Here is a 16991-nt window from a genome sequence, read left to right on the forward strand (position 1 = left end):
CCCATAACTGGGTGGCAGTGCTTCCCTCCCCCACCCCCGAAGCCAAAAAAGCATTGGCAAAAATTGCTCTATCCCGTAAGACTCCCGATCGTAAAAAAAAAAAAAAATGGTGGACAGGGCTGCTGGGGCTGAAATTATTTAAATAGGGGCATCTCAGCCTCCCCTCCCTGAGCAATCACAGTCCACTGAGAGCCCACACACGGACCAATATTTGCGAATAAGGGGAGGACAGCCGCCCTGCCCCCCCTCCCCGATTCTCTAAAGGCCTTGGGAAGCACATCCCCCTGAGCCTCCAACGTCTTTAAAAAGGGAGGTGACCACCCAGCCCTCCTCCCTGACCCATTAATAGCCCTGGGTACACCATCCCTGGTGCCGGCTCTCTAGCCATGTCCCGGGGAGCCCTCACTCGTGTCATAGCAGTTTCCCTGCCCGTGCTCCCTCGTGGAGGTAGCATTTTTTAATATCCTGCCAAGCTTTAGCAAACAGTCTTCTCCCAGCAGACAGAAGCTTTGAAAATGCTCTCGCCAGCTGATAGCAAACATTTGATCTGTTTCCCTGCCTGTATTGATGTGGGCAGGGAAACATGAAAATGTTGCTTCCGACCTGAGGGAGCAGCATAAGTAGCTGCTCCCTGCTAGTTTATGGTGGGTGGCCTGTTTGGTCATCAGTGCACCCACCTTTAATAATGTGGACTCCTGAGGATGGGGCGCTCGGGTGGGGAAAAGACTCAGGGAGGTGAGCTGCACAGCCCCCCTCCTCTTTATTTTAAGTAGTGGCCCTGGGGGGTGGGGTCACCAGGGCCTAACAAGGCTCAGGGAAGGGGGCCATGCAGCCCCCTTACCCTTTAATTTAAAAAACGATCCTGGGGATGGGGTCCACAAGGCCCAGTAAGGTTTCAGGGGGTGGGCACGTGTCCTCCCTCTCTATCAAAATAAATAAGGCCCTGGGGGCTTCACCTCTATTCTGCCTCTTTCTGCTAGTTCCTCAGCTTTTTCTGCTTCTTTCTGCTGGTTGGTGACCTTTATTTTGCCTCTTTCTGCTTGCCCCGTGACTGCTGGGGAGCCTCAAGGCCACTGCGGTCCCAGCTAGCTCCCCCACTCTTGCGGGAGCTGGCATTGCTGCTGCACGAGGGAGCTGCCGGAAATGCAGCTCCCTGCGTGCAGGAGCAATCAATTCATCTATTTCCCTTCCCGCATGTCTTGAGGCATGAAGGAGATGAAACCTCTGCTTCCGGCAAGCAGGAGCCCTTTGACAGCTCCCACCCACTGAAACCAAAATGTTTGCTTTTGCTTGGCTGGACCTGTCGCAGCTCCAGCCAGGCAAAAGCAAACAGCTGTGTTCCGGGGGTGGACACCCCGGGACATAGCAGGAGCCGGCCCTGGAGGGATGGCGATCCCCAGGGCCATTATTGGCTCAAGGAGGGTGGGCTGCGCAGCCCCCCTCCTTTTATATTCTTGGGACTGCTCCTGGGAGGTGGTGGACCCTGGGGAAGAGATCAGCCAGGAAGAGGGCCACGTGGGCCCTCTTCCATTGTTTTCAAAATTTGGCCCCGGGGAAGTGGCTAGTCCCCAGGCTAGGGGTGTCCGCGGGCCCCACCCCATTAACCGTTATTTAGCTCAGGGGGGGGGGGGGGTGGTACCTGGAACTCTGGGATCAATGTGCCCCCCTCCAGCCTCCCCCAACCCCATTTCTATTTGTTTAGCTCTGGGGAGGGTGATGGTCCCTGGAGCTTATAGAGCCTCAGGAAAGGAGCTCTGTGCACCCCCTAATTTCTTTCTTTTTCTTGTTTTTTTAAATTTTTATATATAAATAAAGCCTTGGGGATGTGGTGGTCCCCAGGGCTCTGTCGGCCGCAGGAGGCGGGCCCTGTGCACCCTCCTCCTTCTTTTAAACAATCAGCCCACTCAGATCTTAGCACGAGATCGGGACAGTTTGCAGAGCCTTCGCTGCCCTAGATATCTAAAAAAAAAAATATATATATATATATATATATATATATATTTTAATATCTCCCAAAAATACTGAACAGATTTATGCCAGTGTACAAATAAGTCATTTTGTGGACCACCAGCTTCCTTTCTGCCAAATTTGGTGCAATTCCGTTCAGCCGTTCGTGCTGTAGTAGTGTCTAAAATTCCTATGGGCATTAACACTGGAAACGCACTTTTTTATGACCCCCCATTTCTCTGCCTCCGTTTGATGAATCGCCCCAAAACTTTCCATGTACAATAATAATCACCGGCACAATTGTTTTGGAAAATTTCGAGAACATTCGTCAACCGGTGCCAAAGTTATAGGCAAGTCAAGAAACGCTTTTCCTATGTGTGTGTGTGTGTGTGTTTATGTTTGTGTCTAGATATATGTATATATGCACATATATAGTTGCATATGTGTATATATGTGTATGTATGTAATATGCATTAAAAGATATGTAACTTTTTATTTATTTTACCTTTAAGTTAAATCGATTCAATCGTTTGCTGAGATAGATATTGCATATACATTATGTATATAATATTTTCTTGCTTGTTCAAAGGCTGTGGTTTTATTCGGAATTGATTCATTTATTTGAAAGAACCTTGCAAAAGCACTCTGTTTTAATTATATAATTGATGGTTGAAAATCTAATTTTTTTATTTGCAGTGTTCCTTCCTACCAAACTCTACCCAGAAATATGCCAAGCTACAGAGCGCAGATCATGCCTCGCTATCCAGAAGGCTACAGAACTTTGCCAAGAAATCTCAAGAACAGACCAGAAAGCATTTGCAGCATGACTGGGTCAGTCTATGATCGATCAATGGCACCAGGGATCGGATCTGGTGATGAGAAACGCAGATCAATCCGAGACGACACAATGTGGCAGCTCTACGAGTGGCAGCAGCGTCAGTTTTACCAAAAGCAATCAACCTTGAAAAGACACAGTTCGCTAAATAGCCCTAAAACTATGATTAATATTTCTGACCAAGCCTTCCAGTCTATTCCCACTTCACCTTCCCATGGTTCAATAGCTGCTTATCAGACATTTTCACCTCATCGTCCATACAGATCAGATGTTACATCAGCACTGCAGAGGGCAGATGTGACCCTTGATCGAAGACACCGGAATCCTCTTGGCAAGGTAACTTCTACATTTCTCTCACATTTAGAAAAGTTGCAGTATTTATAATATTAAAATGTAATTTAGCATTAGTTAAATTCTCCTGAAGTGTTTCGATTTTGAAGTGCCCTTAATGACCATAAATTGTTTATTCTAATTGTCTTAATTAGCTTTCATATACGAATATGTAACAGTATACCTCATATCTCACAACAGACTGTTTGTTTCTTTCTTGATTGTATTCACTTTAGCCAACCTTTTGCCACAGATTTGATCTGGAACCCAATAACCCCGTTCAGAACAATCCAGCTAACACTCTGCCATCTAATGAAGATCAACTCAGTTACATATTACTTGATTTGACATTGCCCAGCGCAGTTCCCTCTACAATGGAGATTATCCTCTCCCATTGGCGGAACAATGCTTCTGTGTGGGTCCCTCAGCTTGAAGACCGTGCTGCAGCGGTGCTTGTAAATTTTGTGTTTGCAAGAGTACTGCACTCGTATATTGTATGCACTCTCCACAAAATATAGTAATGTCTTGGCAAAACATGTCGATGGGCCTAAAAGTCAAACTGATGTAGAAGTAAACAGTTTCAATTTGCAGTGAGGTAAACTAAGCCTAAGCTCAAAGCCAATAGAATAACCACAATAGAATTTGACGGATACGAAAGGTCATAAAATCCTTTTAAGACCTGCCTTTCAAGGCATCGGATGCTCTCGGCCAGGCTCTCATTTAACTGACTTACTTAGGCTTGGGCCATAGTTTGCACTGTTATTCCGTATAGTCCCAGGATGCTCATTCTTGAGTGACAGTTGCGCTTTACAAATGCCCTGTTCATTTATTCATAAACAATCTGCTGCTAATTATTCCCCTTTCCCTATCAAAATACAGACGTTCCATCCGAAGTAAGAGGAAGAGAGACAGCAGTTGGGGACCTCAGTAAAAGTTCCAAGTGGAAAAAGCAGCCTGGTGCAGAGAACTCGCACGTCATTGTACCCATGTTTTGGAAACGTGTGCTTGGAGCCAGCCCCATTGCTGTGAGACCCATTACTTTGTACAAAGGCTGTTTCTGGATCCCAGCCTGGAAATGAATCAACTGAAACCAATTCTGCAGCCTGAGACAGAGGGTGCACATCCCCTTCTGAAAATGTGTATGAATGTGGGATCTAGACCACACCACTTTGTGCCAATTTACAGTCCATAATGACCAAGGAAGGAATTGTGCCTCTACTCAGATGAAACCTCTGTGACTAAACTTGGTGTCTGCATGACTTCCAGTCTTGCTGGGATGAGGGCACTTCACCTGAAGTCTGCCACATGCTGGAGAAGCCCGAGTGTTTTTTTGCGCAGAGAAGTAAAGAAGAGTGACTGGCCCTGCAGGGAGAGACAGCCCAGGAGGAGAAGCCCAGCATGTTCCAGGGTGTGAGGCACCCCAAATGTAGCTGACTATTGATAGTTAGAAAAGCCACCCCTGACCCAAAGTCTACAGGGCCCCCTCTTTCTCCTGTTGCAACTCCCAACATGAGCTGCATAAAGAAGTATTCACCAGGTATCTCTATGAGGCCTCTCTTTCCTCCGTTAACTCAAGCACCTAGTGCTGCTGCTGCCTTCTGAAGTGAACACTGCATACTACATTGGCCTCCAGGGCCTCCCCTGTCAGACGAGTGCCAGTCCGCATTAGCCCTCAAGGTTGCAACTGCCAAGAACTAGAGTTCTCCGCCAGCAGCCTCCTGGGCTCCAACTGCCAAAGACCAAAGGGCACCAAATGCTGAAAACCACCAACCAACCTTCTGAATGCATTGGTCATCACCTGTGAGCCTGATTTGGGTCATATACTGCTGTCTGTGGTCTCCTGCCTAGGTGCGGAAGTTCAAGAGTGAAGACTGAGAGGAATGACCCATACTCGCCTCGTAACTAAGTATGTAACGTGGTACTGTGTCTGCACAAACTGAGAGCCCACACCTGCAAGCAAGCAGAAGAAAGCCGTTGCTGCTAGTGCTAACCTTACAAATGCGCAAATTGATTTTTGTGTGAAATGCGTCTTTGCGTCCATTTTTCACTCAAGAACACATTTCATGGTAAATAGCGTTCTAGCCAACTGCCATACCAGTTGTTTAAGGCCCTAAACCTGAGTTATGGCCTGAGGCCCTATAACGAGGAAGAGGGTGTTTAAATACTGGTATGGCCCGAGGTAGAAGAGCTATAAGGCTTTGTAAACATTCCACCCTCTAAGGCTAGAATGTTCTACATTAAAAAGGGAGAAACGGAAAGACAAACATTGGAATGTTGGAGCAGAAGTCTTATAACAAACATTATATGCCCGGAGCCCCTCCATTGTCTTAAATTGAGTTCTCAGCATTCCCTAGTTCTAATAGAGCACAAAAAGCACAAGTGGCATGAGCAACAGCCATTCATAATATTCAGTGCTTAATTTGTCAAATAAATGGTGCCGGTGCTGAAAGCTCTGAAACACGCAGATGGTGCAATTAATTAAATGTGCGAATTCCAAAGCTGTGTAGTCCTAAATCCACCTCATTTATCTTTAATTCACAGTCACTCCAATCGCCTTGATCTCACTTCTTCGGGTTCCCGCTTTCTCCCGTTGCGACTGTGTTTGTCTTTCTCTTCCTAAGTGTTTCCGCTTTTCCTATTCTTTCCTCTCTTCCTCTAGGTAAACGTCTAATACAGATAAATAAGTGCAGGGCCCCCCAAATAAATGCTGGTGCCCCCCACCAGGAACCACTGGCCCAAATTAAGTACTGACGTTATTTCCACACACCATAAAATGTTGCTGGGAGTGGTGCTTAATGACGCGATGTGGCATAATTTCAGGAATTACACCTAACAAGTGTAACTTCAAATTCCCAGAATTCTACAAATTACAACTCTGTAATTAAAATTTTGCCCAGGCCTGTCATAAAGCCCTGTAACTGAACCTTCTTTGGAATGTGTAGTATTTAGTAACGCTTTGTAATAAAGTACTTTCCCTTAATTAAAATACCAGCATTGGGCTGGACAGTTTAGGATTGTGTCTGTTGGTTAGTTTTTTCTCCCTGAGACGCCTAGGCCTGCTCACCCGCTCTACCCTGAGAGTCAAGAGTGGAAACGGATGTACTTGACCCAGTTTGAAGGGTCATAGTAGACGGACCTCGGAACACCAGATCTCAACAGTGACGGTTAAGACCCAGTAACCCCTCCCTGCCACGTGGCCTCCTCAAAAAGGGGTCTGGCATAGGTCTTTGTAAGTGCTGGAAGCCACCGCCTATGTCATACTGGCAATTGATGGAAGGGTGGCTTCTTGGCATACAACACTTTGGGAAAAATGTTTTAAGGAGTCCTGTGGTTTATTGGCTAGGCCACTTTTTTTCTGAGTAGATTCTGATCAGAATCTTTGTTTTATCAATAATATTAGTCACAGGTTTGATTTTTGTTTAAATCATTTTATTGTTTTTTAAGGCATAAGACAAAATACAGGTACGAGGTATGGGTCGACTTTACTACAGTGATATTAGTTATACATATTTCACCAATACATCTAAAAGAGAATTTAATAGTGCCACAGGTGGGACAAAGTGAGGTCTGTGATGGGGTAGTTTGAGAGGCTTGTGCAGTCTCGATTACATGGTCCGTTTGGCCCCAGGGCACCAGGGTCCGTAATAGGGCCTGCAGTGTTGTCAGCCCGAGATGTAAATCATGTATTGCCGTTGAGGAGATCTGGTAGTGGGGGTTAAAGGTAATGGCGAGCAGCCGTAGGGAGGTGTGGGGATGGGAAGGAGAGTGTGGGCTGGGTTTTTAAACTCTGCGCTACTCAGGCCGCTCCTGCCCACCCCAAGCTCCCTCCCTACGCGTAGTCAGTGTAGTGCCCTGCATGCTGTCTCTCAGTTGGCTCCTGCACCTGGGATATCCACGGGGGGGGGGCTGTATGGCGCCTCGCCCTCCCTGCACGCCAGCTATGTATGAATTTGTGGCGCCGTCGCTAGTGTTTCTACGGCATCCGTGGCTAGTGTTTCTACGGCATCCGTGCCAGCTGAGTGTTCAGCGTCTCTGTATGTCGGTCATGTTGGAAGTCTTGCAATATGGCGTACCAGTTGGCAGCAATCCGGGTTTTGCGTAGTCCCAGGGTATCCTCCCTGCCTATGTGTCACAGACTATATTTCACCAGTTTCAGCATCTCATAAAGTTGCGTTCTCATAAATGAAGGTGCTTAGCAGCTTGTGAGAGCCTTTAAATGATGATGTTGGTATGGCTGTGAATGGTTCTTCACTCTTGAAATGTACAGTTAGTGTCTAATGATATTGCTGGACCAGCAAGTGCGACATTCTAGCAGTCTGTGACAGGCGCTGCAGCCCGGGTCAGCGGTCGTTGCTGTTATTGAATCAAGCAGGACATTATTCATGAAAGCTTAGCCTCTTTTGCCAGTTTCAGGCACTTATATTTGACACTTTGTGACATGCATTGACAACACAGCATAGTTCTAATTTAAAATCTTGTTTCCTTTGTAGCACGTTTTTGTGCCTGACAGAAGGTCAATGCCGGCAGGACTGGCTTTACAGCCCATTACTCCCCAGAGTCTCCAAGGCAAAACTGTGAGTGGCATTTTACTTCCTAAGAACGATTCTTACTGACAGAATGTTTCTCTGCAAAATGTTTTCTTGGCAGGTTGCTGGAAATCTAAAATGGCGTGGGTTGAGACGCTAAAATCGAGAGTGCATAGGATTATGGCGATAGCTGGTAAACTAAGCTAATGGAACCTTAGGGGAAGTCTTTAAAAATAAGACGAGTCTCTCTTTCCAGTTAGAAAGACTGCTTAACGCATAGGATTGGATTTTATAACCAGCGATCACAAACTGCAATCAGATCACCAGCTTTGTGTATTCCCTCGGGAATATGCAGAATAGCTCAGGTCGAGAATCTGGGCATGCTTCCGGCAGCGCCTTACTGTTCCGGCTTTTGGAGATGGTAAACATTCTATGCTGAAGTCCGTAAATGGATTCAAGGGCATTATGACAAAAGAATGAAGGGCAAAATCCAAGCAACCAGTGAAGAGATTAACAATTGTAAATCGACCAACAATCACGAGGGTCTTAACTGGCGATCTTCCAGCAGGTCTCATGCAGGTTCTACATTTAGGTCACTTTAAATTCAGTAATTTCGTAGATTTCTTCTGCTCATTTAGTGCTTGGATTGCGTGGAGTAATGTAGACTATAGATTTAGGAGGGGATGTCTTCTGCAGCGTGGTTTTTAGATTTTATTGAAAGCTGATGATTTTCTCATTCCAGCTTGAGATGGTAGTGTCAGGAACGACTCAGATTTTTACTTCGAGTCATTTGCCGTCTCTACATTTCCGTGACATTGCTTAGTTTCTTTGATCTATTGGAGAGCTGTGTATTCAGATTAGGGTCTGAAATCACCCTCCGAGGAATACTTAGGGGTTATTTTTGTTATAGGTTTTCGTAGAAGGATTTTGCTACCATTACACTATATCACTCAACTGAAAATCTAGAGGCTGCAAATTCACAACCTCTGTAGGCAAATTATTTTAATTTAAAATCCTTAGTATGGAAAATGAATATTGATTAATGGATAGCCCAAAGAGAGTTATCAGTTGTATTGAGAAAGGATGGAAGAAGCAAAAATGAAACCTGACCACCAATCCCTTTGACTCATTTGTCAAGTGTTTCCATTTAGCTGCGAGCAGATCCTGTAGAATTAACAATTTATGTCTCTTACTCCACCACTATGAGCCCCCCCACCTTACCATCCAACCTTTGAGGCACGGAGAGGGCATCTTCAAGGGTATTTTGGTCTTTACAGTGGCTTTAGCACAGACTTTTCTTGTCAGGGGAGCCAGGCAAGGTATATATGGGTTAATTTATAGAATTATTGCATGCTACCTCCGAAGTGTTCTCTAAAGTCGTTCACCTTCTGGAATTCAGCAACCTGTTGCACATTCTAGTCTATGCCATCTACTGCTGATAGTGTTAGAAATAGTGTAAGCGTGCAATACTTATTGATACTTGGCTCAGCCAAGTGGGACACGTCCATTAAGGTCAACTAGACACCTGTGGCATAGTCTAGCAATGTGCCAAATTCATGAAAACTAGGAGGGGTGTGTGGCGCCCCCAGTTTCATGGTTTGCTTGCAGTTTATCTGGAGGCCTCCTGCTCCCCTTAGCACTGTTCTACCCACTGAGCTCTCATACTGCTACTCCCTGGATTATTAGAAAATATTTATATGCATGCTCTTTAATTGATTATATTCTGAATGCAGCAAACGCAGTATAGATTTTGCCATGTCTTTTTATTTATAACAATATTGTGGATTCCTGTTGATTATATTCAAGTCCACTTTTCGGCTATGGTGGTTCCCCAGCCTTATTGATCCTGAAGTCCTTTGCTTTCCATGTGAACTTTGTCAGATATTTGCTATGGTTAAAAACATCAGCCTCTGCGACTGTACAGCAGCACTTCACAGAGCATTCAAGCACAAATCAGGCCTTTAAGAGATCTGGCGAAAAACGAGGACGCAGAGCCAGTAGCTTTGTTAGTCCCTGAGTATAGAATTAGTTATCGGATGTGAGGCTGTGTTTGTGTGTAATCAGTAGATTTTAGTGCATTTCATCCAGGAGTAACCTTTTAAGAATATGAGTTAATTAGTGGGCCACAGTAGCCCACCTTGAGCGGATGAGGTGCCACTCCTACTGAAGGCTATTACTGGGCGTCCTCCCCACTGTGCCTCACTTACCCTCAGAACAAGCGGAAGTAGGCCTGATGGGTTGAAGGGCACGCGTGACTTAAATCGCATGGTACAAATTCACACTTAAGCTACTGGCGTTGGTGGAGAGCATATGCCTTGTGTACTTGCTCACAAATGAACATCTTTGGCCATAGAGAGGAGATGGTGTAGCTCAACGACCGGAGCGGCCGACTTTGAAGCTGGGAACCAGATTCGAGTCTGGAGGGAGGCTCAAGCATCCTGTGATTCTGGGCAATTCACTTAATCTCCCCATGCCTGAAAAAAGAATGTGTCACTCTGTAATGCAACTTGGAGTAGAGTTCACGCTATATAAAACTGCAAAAAATCAAATTGTATTCCCCTGGAGAGCAATGGAGAAGGGCATTAGGCTCGCCACCTGCCCCTATTATGCCCGCCACCTGCCCCTATTATGCCCGAGAACCTAAAACACTGCCTCATGATCCATTGTTCCTCCTAAGAACCATTCTCTGCACAGCTGCTTTAAAGGGCCACCTGGTGAATGATTTATTGTATTGCAGCATATAGATGTCAGGATAGATCTCAAAATCACAGCGAGGCCAAAATGCCTTTTTGTTGGTGATAGTTAGTCAGGACTGGACAAAGAGAACAGTTTTTTCTCGGCGATGGATGCCCCCTTAAGTATCCTTAATTTTTTCATTGAACGTTTTCACGTGTGTATTGCACCTCTTAAACTTGGCGTATCTGGAAACTCCCTGTTCATTACTGTTCCACCAGTTGTCTTACCTTTTACTGCCCTGGAGGAAAGTAAAACGGATTATATTGAGCGCTTCCCAGAACTCTGAGTTCTGGACTCAATAGTTTAAATTGCTGGGGTTTTTATGGTGTTTTTTTTTTTAAATTTAATAACCATTTTAACTGTGTGGTTTGTTTTTCTGTTATCGAGTTAGTTCCCTCGTGTAATGAAATACTCCTTGCCGTTGTGTATCCTAAATACCTTAAAAGAAGCATGCTTACGTCTGCATGTCACAGGTATCTTATGGGACATGCAAGTCATCATGGCTTACGTCTGCAAGTGTTACCTCTGATTGCTCAGTGGACGATTGTCAGTTTATTCAGAAACCTACATCTACAGAAATGCTTGCCGGCGCGGTAACCTGCGACTCGATGTAAATCACGAGTCTACCGAAGCAGGCAAATTCCATGAACCAGTTTGCCTTTTCCTAGGGCTTCGATGTGAGATAGATTTGTATATCAAATCTGCTTGACCTGGTGCCATTACTCTGGGTGAATCGTCTTCAAGCACTAGCCCTGCGTTTATAGGTCACAGTGCTTACAGTACAAGCCCTGCGTTTTATAGGACACTGTGCTTACAGCACTAGCCCTGAATGTATAGGACACAGTCCTTACAGCACTAGCCTTGCGTTTATAGAACACAGTGCTTACAGTACAAGCCCTGCGTTTGTAGGTCACAGTGCTTACAGTACAAGCCCTGCATTTATAGGTCACAGTGCTTACAGTACAAGCCCTGCGATTATAGGTCACAGTGCTTACAGTACAAGCCCTGCATTTATAGGTAAGTGCTTACAGTACAAGCCCTGCGATTATAGGTCACAGTGCTTACAGTACTAGCCCTGCGTTTATAGGTCACGGTACTTAACGTACTAGTCCTGCGTTTATAGGACACAGTGCTTACAGCACTAGCCCTGCATTTGTAGATCACAGTGCTTACAGTACAAACCCTGTGTTTATAGGTCACAGTGCTTACAGCACTAGCCATGCGTTTATAGGACACAGTGCTTACAGTACAAGCCCTGCATTTATAGGACACAGTTCTTACAGCACAAGCCCTGCATTTATAGGACACCGTGCTTACCGTACAAGCCCTGTGTTTATAAGTCACAGTGCTTAGTTCACAGTGGTTACAGTAGTAGCCCTGCGTTTATAGGTCACAGTGCTTACAGCACTAGCACTGCGTTTATAGGACACTGTCCTTACAGCGCTAGCACTGCGTTTATAGGACACTGTCCTTACAGCGCTAGCACTGCGTTTATAGGACACTGTCCTTACAGCGCTAGCACTGCGTTTATAGGACACTGTGCTTACAGTACAATCCCTGTCTTTATGGGACAAGGTGCTTACAGTACAAGCCCTGCATTCATAGGGCACAGTGCTTACAGCAGTAGCCCTGTGTATCTGAAAGAGACTATTAGTTATGGATTCCTTACATTAGAATTACCGCCAGGCAACAGACTGAAGCCGGAGCATTTTTTCTCAGCAGTACCTCTGCGCGTCGGTAGGTGGCGTCGGTCGACTCCGTGTTTGCCGATGGCATCGTGGTCGCCGTTGTGACGTTGCGTTATCTACTTAGACGCCGCCCTTGCTCGCTGACGTCAGTTCTTTATTTTTCCGCGCCAGCCAGCGAAGATCCGGAGAGAGCGGTATCCTTAGTCAATTTTTGACTAAATCTTTTACGGCTTTTGTCGACATCTTTTTTTCAAGTCTTCCAACTCTTGGTGCACTTAGGGATTTTCCGTCCTTGGACTGGCTTTAAGCCTTGTGACTCCTGTCACAAATTGATGTCTATCACGGATCCGCACCTCGTGTGCCTCAGGTGCCTGGAGGGCGACCACCTACCCGAAGTCGTGCTCTGACTTTCAGGCCATGGCCCGGAGTGTTTGCGGGAACATTCCCGAAAGGTTCTGGAGGCCTGGCAGTCGGCTCCCACGTCACTCGAGGTCCTGGTCGCGAGGGAGATCACAGGACAGGTTGCGGAGCCATCGCCCCTCTTCATCGAAATCTTCGTCTTCGGGTAAGTCGACGAGAAGTCGAAGAACCACCGTCTCTCTTCGCCTTCTCCCTGTCCGTCGGCAGACGCGACGTGGGATGCAGAAGGTTGTCGTTCTGCGGCTCCGCCCGCGGAGCCTGTTGGGTCGGCTCCAAGTTTTTTCCCCCTTTCCGGGAGCCGGGGCAATCCCTGCCCAACTTCGTACATTTTGCGAAGCCCTCCACTCCATCTTTAGGCGGCCCGACTCCGCCGGCGTGCCTTCGGGCCCTGCGGACTCGGTTGGGGGCTCTAGGCCTTCGATGCCGGCAGCTTCGGTCCCAGTGCCCCCGAGGATCCAGGCCTGGATTCGGATCTGTGCCGGTCCACCTCACGACACCACCTCCAGTACCAAATCTGTTGACAACACCTCTGCCGGCGCCGGCCGCGCCCCCATCCGGCGTCATTCCCGATCCTCCTGTCGACTCAGAAACTGAGCCGGACCGGCGTCGAACAAAGCCGGATCCAACACTGGCAGGCAATTTTGTGCCTATTTTCTATCCTGGCGTTCCCTTTCACTCTGAGTGGCGGCTAGAGGACGAGGAGTGGGAGGGGGTCTGGGGACCCTTTAACAGACGAGTTATGAGAGCTGGACTGGAGAGAGGAGTTGGGTGATGCCAGTGGTCTTGACACGTCACCAGACCCTGGTATGCTTTCCTTCCCTACCGTGGGTATGGAGGAAGGTGTTCCCCAAGCTGTGGTGTTGCGTAGGGCGGCTGAGATCTTAAGCCTTGAGCTTCCCATGGTGGCGGTCACCTCCTGACTGAGGTGCTTCAGCCAGCGGCAGCCTCTTCGGAGCCCCTGCTGCCTTATAACAAAGCCTTCACAGACATCCTACTGGGCACTTGGTCGAAGCCCAGCACAGGGGCTCCTGTGGCTAGGATGATTGCCCGACGCCACCCCCCAGTTTCGGGCGACCCACTTTCCTTTCCCAACACCCTACCCCTGAGAGCTTGGTGGTCAAAGCTTCAACGTACAAAGGCGTGTTCCCTACCGCTCCCCCAGATAGGTAATCCAAGAAGCTGGACCATCTTGGGAAGAAAATGTTTTCTCCCGCCAGCTAAGGATTGCAGTCGGTGAACACTGCATGTCTCTTGGGCCGTTATTCCCACTCTGTGTTGGATTCGGTCACGCAAGTGCAGCCACAGTGCCCAGAGGAGGCCCGAACTGTACTCTCCCGAGTGCTTGTCAAAGGGAGGGACGCAGCAAAGTTTGCCATCCGCTAGGCAGGACGATTTCAACGTCAGTAGACCCGAGATGCTACGCCTGGCTGAGGTCCACTGGCTTTTCGAGGGATGTCCAATCAACACTTTTGTACATCCTCTTTGATAGCAGACAACGCGCTCAAGCATTTTAAGGACTATAGGGCTACGGCCAGATCCTTGGGCCTCGCTACCACCTTGCGCCCCATGCAGTCTGCCTTTCGCCCCTTTCGTGGCTACGGAAGGGGTGCCCTGCCACGTTCCGCCCAGAGCCACAGGCCGGTACAAGCTAGCCAGCCTCTGCGCGGCTGGGTATGTGGGACCAAGTGATGTGGGTCTGGGGGCCAGCGGGCAGGCCAGTCCTCCAGTGTTCCCTCTGCAGCAGCCTCCAACCCTTCCTAGTCCAACCTTTCAGGGCCTCCAGTTGCCAGTGGGCGGCAAGATCCGCCATCACCTCCCCCACGGGCAAACCATCACGTCGGGCAGGTGGGTTCTGCAGATAGTCCGAGAGGGGCTACTCCCGCCCCTTAAAGACTACCCCTCCATCCATGCCACCGACATCCCATCGCATGTCAGATTATCATTTGGCCCTTCTCCGTCAGGAAGTTACGGCTCTCTTGGCCAAGGGAGCCATCAAGTGTGTCCCTGTGCCAGAAGTAAGTCGTGGTTGTTATTCCCACTACTTCCTGGTACCCAAGAAGGACAAAGGCCTGCGTCCTATCTTGGAACTCAGAGACGTCAACCATTTCCTCCAAAAGGAGAAGTTCAAAAGGTTGACACTGGCTCATGTCTTGTCTGCCCTCAACCCTGGAGACTGGATGGTAGCCTTGGACTTGCAGGATGCCTATTTTCGCATCCCCGTCCTGCCTGCCCACTGGCGTTACCTATGATTCACAGTAGGATACAAGCATTTTTGAGTTCACCGTGCCCCCCTTTGGCCTTACAGCGCCCCTCAGGTGTTCACGAAAGTGATGGCGGTGGTCGCAGCTCATCTGCGCAGATCAGAGATTCCAGTCTTCCCCCTATCTCGACAACTGGCTGTTAAAGGCGGGCTCGCCCCAGGCTGTCGTCTCCCACCTCCAGACTACGGCGGACCTCTTTCATCTTCTGGGGTTCACAGTCAACGTGCCAATGTCGCACCTGACCCCTCCCAAAAGCTCCTTTTCATCAGAGCCGTTCTGGACACAGCTCAGTTTCGGGCCTATCCTCCCAAACAGCGAGTCCGGGATATTCGGGCTATGATACTGATGTTCCAGCCTCTATCCCGGATTTTGGTACGGATGACCCTGAGGCTATTGGGCCTCACGGCCTCCTGCATCCTGCTGGTGGATCATGCCAGATGGCATATGCGGGCTGTGCAGTTGGACCTGAAGTTCCAGTGGGCACAGCATCAAGGGAATCAGTCCAATGTCTTCCAGATGTCGGCAGGGACTGCACATCAGTTGCAGTGGTGGCTTACGAACCAGGATTTGGTCTGGGGCAGATCCCTCTCCCTTCGCCAAACAAAGTTTACAGTGGTGACAGATGCATCACTTCTGGGATGGGGCGGCCACATAGGAGAGGCGGAGATCAGAGGCCTCTGGTCTCCGGCGAAGTCCGGGCTCCACATCAACCTTCTAGAGCATAGGGCGATCTGTCTGGCACTGAAGGCATTCCTTCACTCTGTCAAGAGTAGTGCAGGTGTTCACAGACAACACTTCAGCCATGTGCAATTGCAACAAACAGGGAGGAGTGGGGTCGTGGACCCTATGTCAGGAGGCTCTTTGCCTCTGGAAGTCGCTAGAACATCAGGGCATGTTCTCTGAACGTCAGGGCGGATGAACTTCGCCGCCGGTGCTTGATGGATCAAGAATGGCATCTTCACTTGGAGGTGGCGCAAGGTGTCTTTCAGCAGTGGGGAAAGCCTTGGTTAGATCTATACACCACTGACGAGAACGCGCAATGTCAGCAGTTCTGCGCGTTGGAATTTCCAAGGCGGCAATCGCTCAGCAACGCTTTTCGTCGCGGGTGGAGTTGCAGTCTTTTATACGCATTTCCTCCTATACCATTTCTGCCCAGAGTGCTGAAAAAATCAAGCACAACCAGGCCCAAGTCATTCTTGTGGCCCCGCAATGGACACGAAGAGTCTGGTATCCCGAGCTCTTGAACATGGCCATCGATCCTCCGATCAGACTGCCTCTTCGGGAGGATCTTCTGTCGCAGCAGCAGGGGACCATCCGCCACCCGAACCTGTCCAGTCTCCACCTCCTTGTGTGGAGATTGAGTTGCGACAGTTGACAGCTTTCGACCATCCTCCCATATTCTGGTACATTATTCTGGCAGCCAGGCGTCCCTCCACCAAAACTGTATATGCCTGTAGATGGAAAGAAATTGTGGCATGGTGTGCAACAAAGGCTGTGGATCCCCATTCTGCCCCTCTTTCAGAGGTTCTCCTCTTCCTGCTTTCTTTAGCTCAGCACGGCTCTGCTCTGGGCACTCTCAAAGGCTGTCTTTCAGCCATTTCGGCCTTCCTTCACCTTCCTGATCAACCTTCTTTTTTCAAGTACCCTATTATAAATCGCTTCTTTAAGGGCATTACTCATCTTTTTCCTCCTGTTCATTTCGCAATGCCCCAGTGGGACTTGAACCTTGTTCTAACTTATTTGATGTGCGTGCCGTTTGAGCCGCTGCATAATTGCCCTTACTGACTCTCGACTCTGAAGACTGCCTTTCTGGTTGCCATCACCTCTGCTCGCAGGGGGAGTGAACTCCAGGTTCTTTATTCTAAGCCTCCTTTCCTTGCTGTTCATGCAGACAAGGTTGTCCTTAGAACTCGACCTTCTTTTCTTCCCAATGTGGTTACCTGTTTCCAGATAGGACAGACCATCACTTCGCCCTCCTTATTTCCGCCTCCACATCCTTCTAAAGAGGAATAAAGGCTCCACCGTCTGCAACCAAAACGTACGCTTTCATTTAATTTGGATCGCACAAGACCATTCTGGGTGTATGATCAGCTCTTTGTTGGGTATGTGGGTGCCAAGAAAGGTCAGGCCGTGCAAAAGCGCACTATCTCTCGATGGGTTGTTCTTTGCATAAAGATGTGCTATTCCTTAGCGAAAAAGGAACCTCCAGTAGGGTTGCGCGTCCATTCCACTGGGGCGACGGCGGCCA

General features: G+C 48.2%; 1 protein-coding gene across 17 annotated transcripts in view; it reads left to right on the top strand.

Annotated features, from left to right (window-relative positions):
* Positions 1-16991, top strand: part of PLEKHA5 (pleckstrin homology domain containing A5) — a 1155627-nt gene that overhangs the window by 845589 nt on the left and 293047 nt on the right. For 15 of the 17 annotated variants that reach the window (XM_085652691.1, XM_085652692.1, XM_085652698.1 and 12 more), the window contains 2 exons: positions 2644-3118; positions 7603-7686. In XM_085652691.1, the coding sequence (XP_085508817.1) occupies positions 2644-3118; positions 7603-7686 (559 nt within the window). The remainder of the gene's footprint in view (positions 1-2643; positions 3119-7602; positions 7687-16991) is intronic. The other 2 variants (XM_085652704.1, XM_085652708.1) reach the window with 1 other exon arrangement.

The sequence above is a fragment of the Triturus cristatus genome, chromosome 4_1 (assembly GCF_964204655.1).
Source record: "Triturus cristatus chromosome 4_1, aTriCri1.1, whole genome shotgun sequence".
Lineage (NCBI taxonomy): Eukaryota > Metazoa > Chordata > Amphibia > Caudata > Salamandridae > Triturus > Triturus cristatus.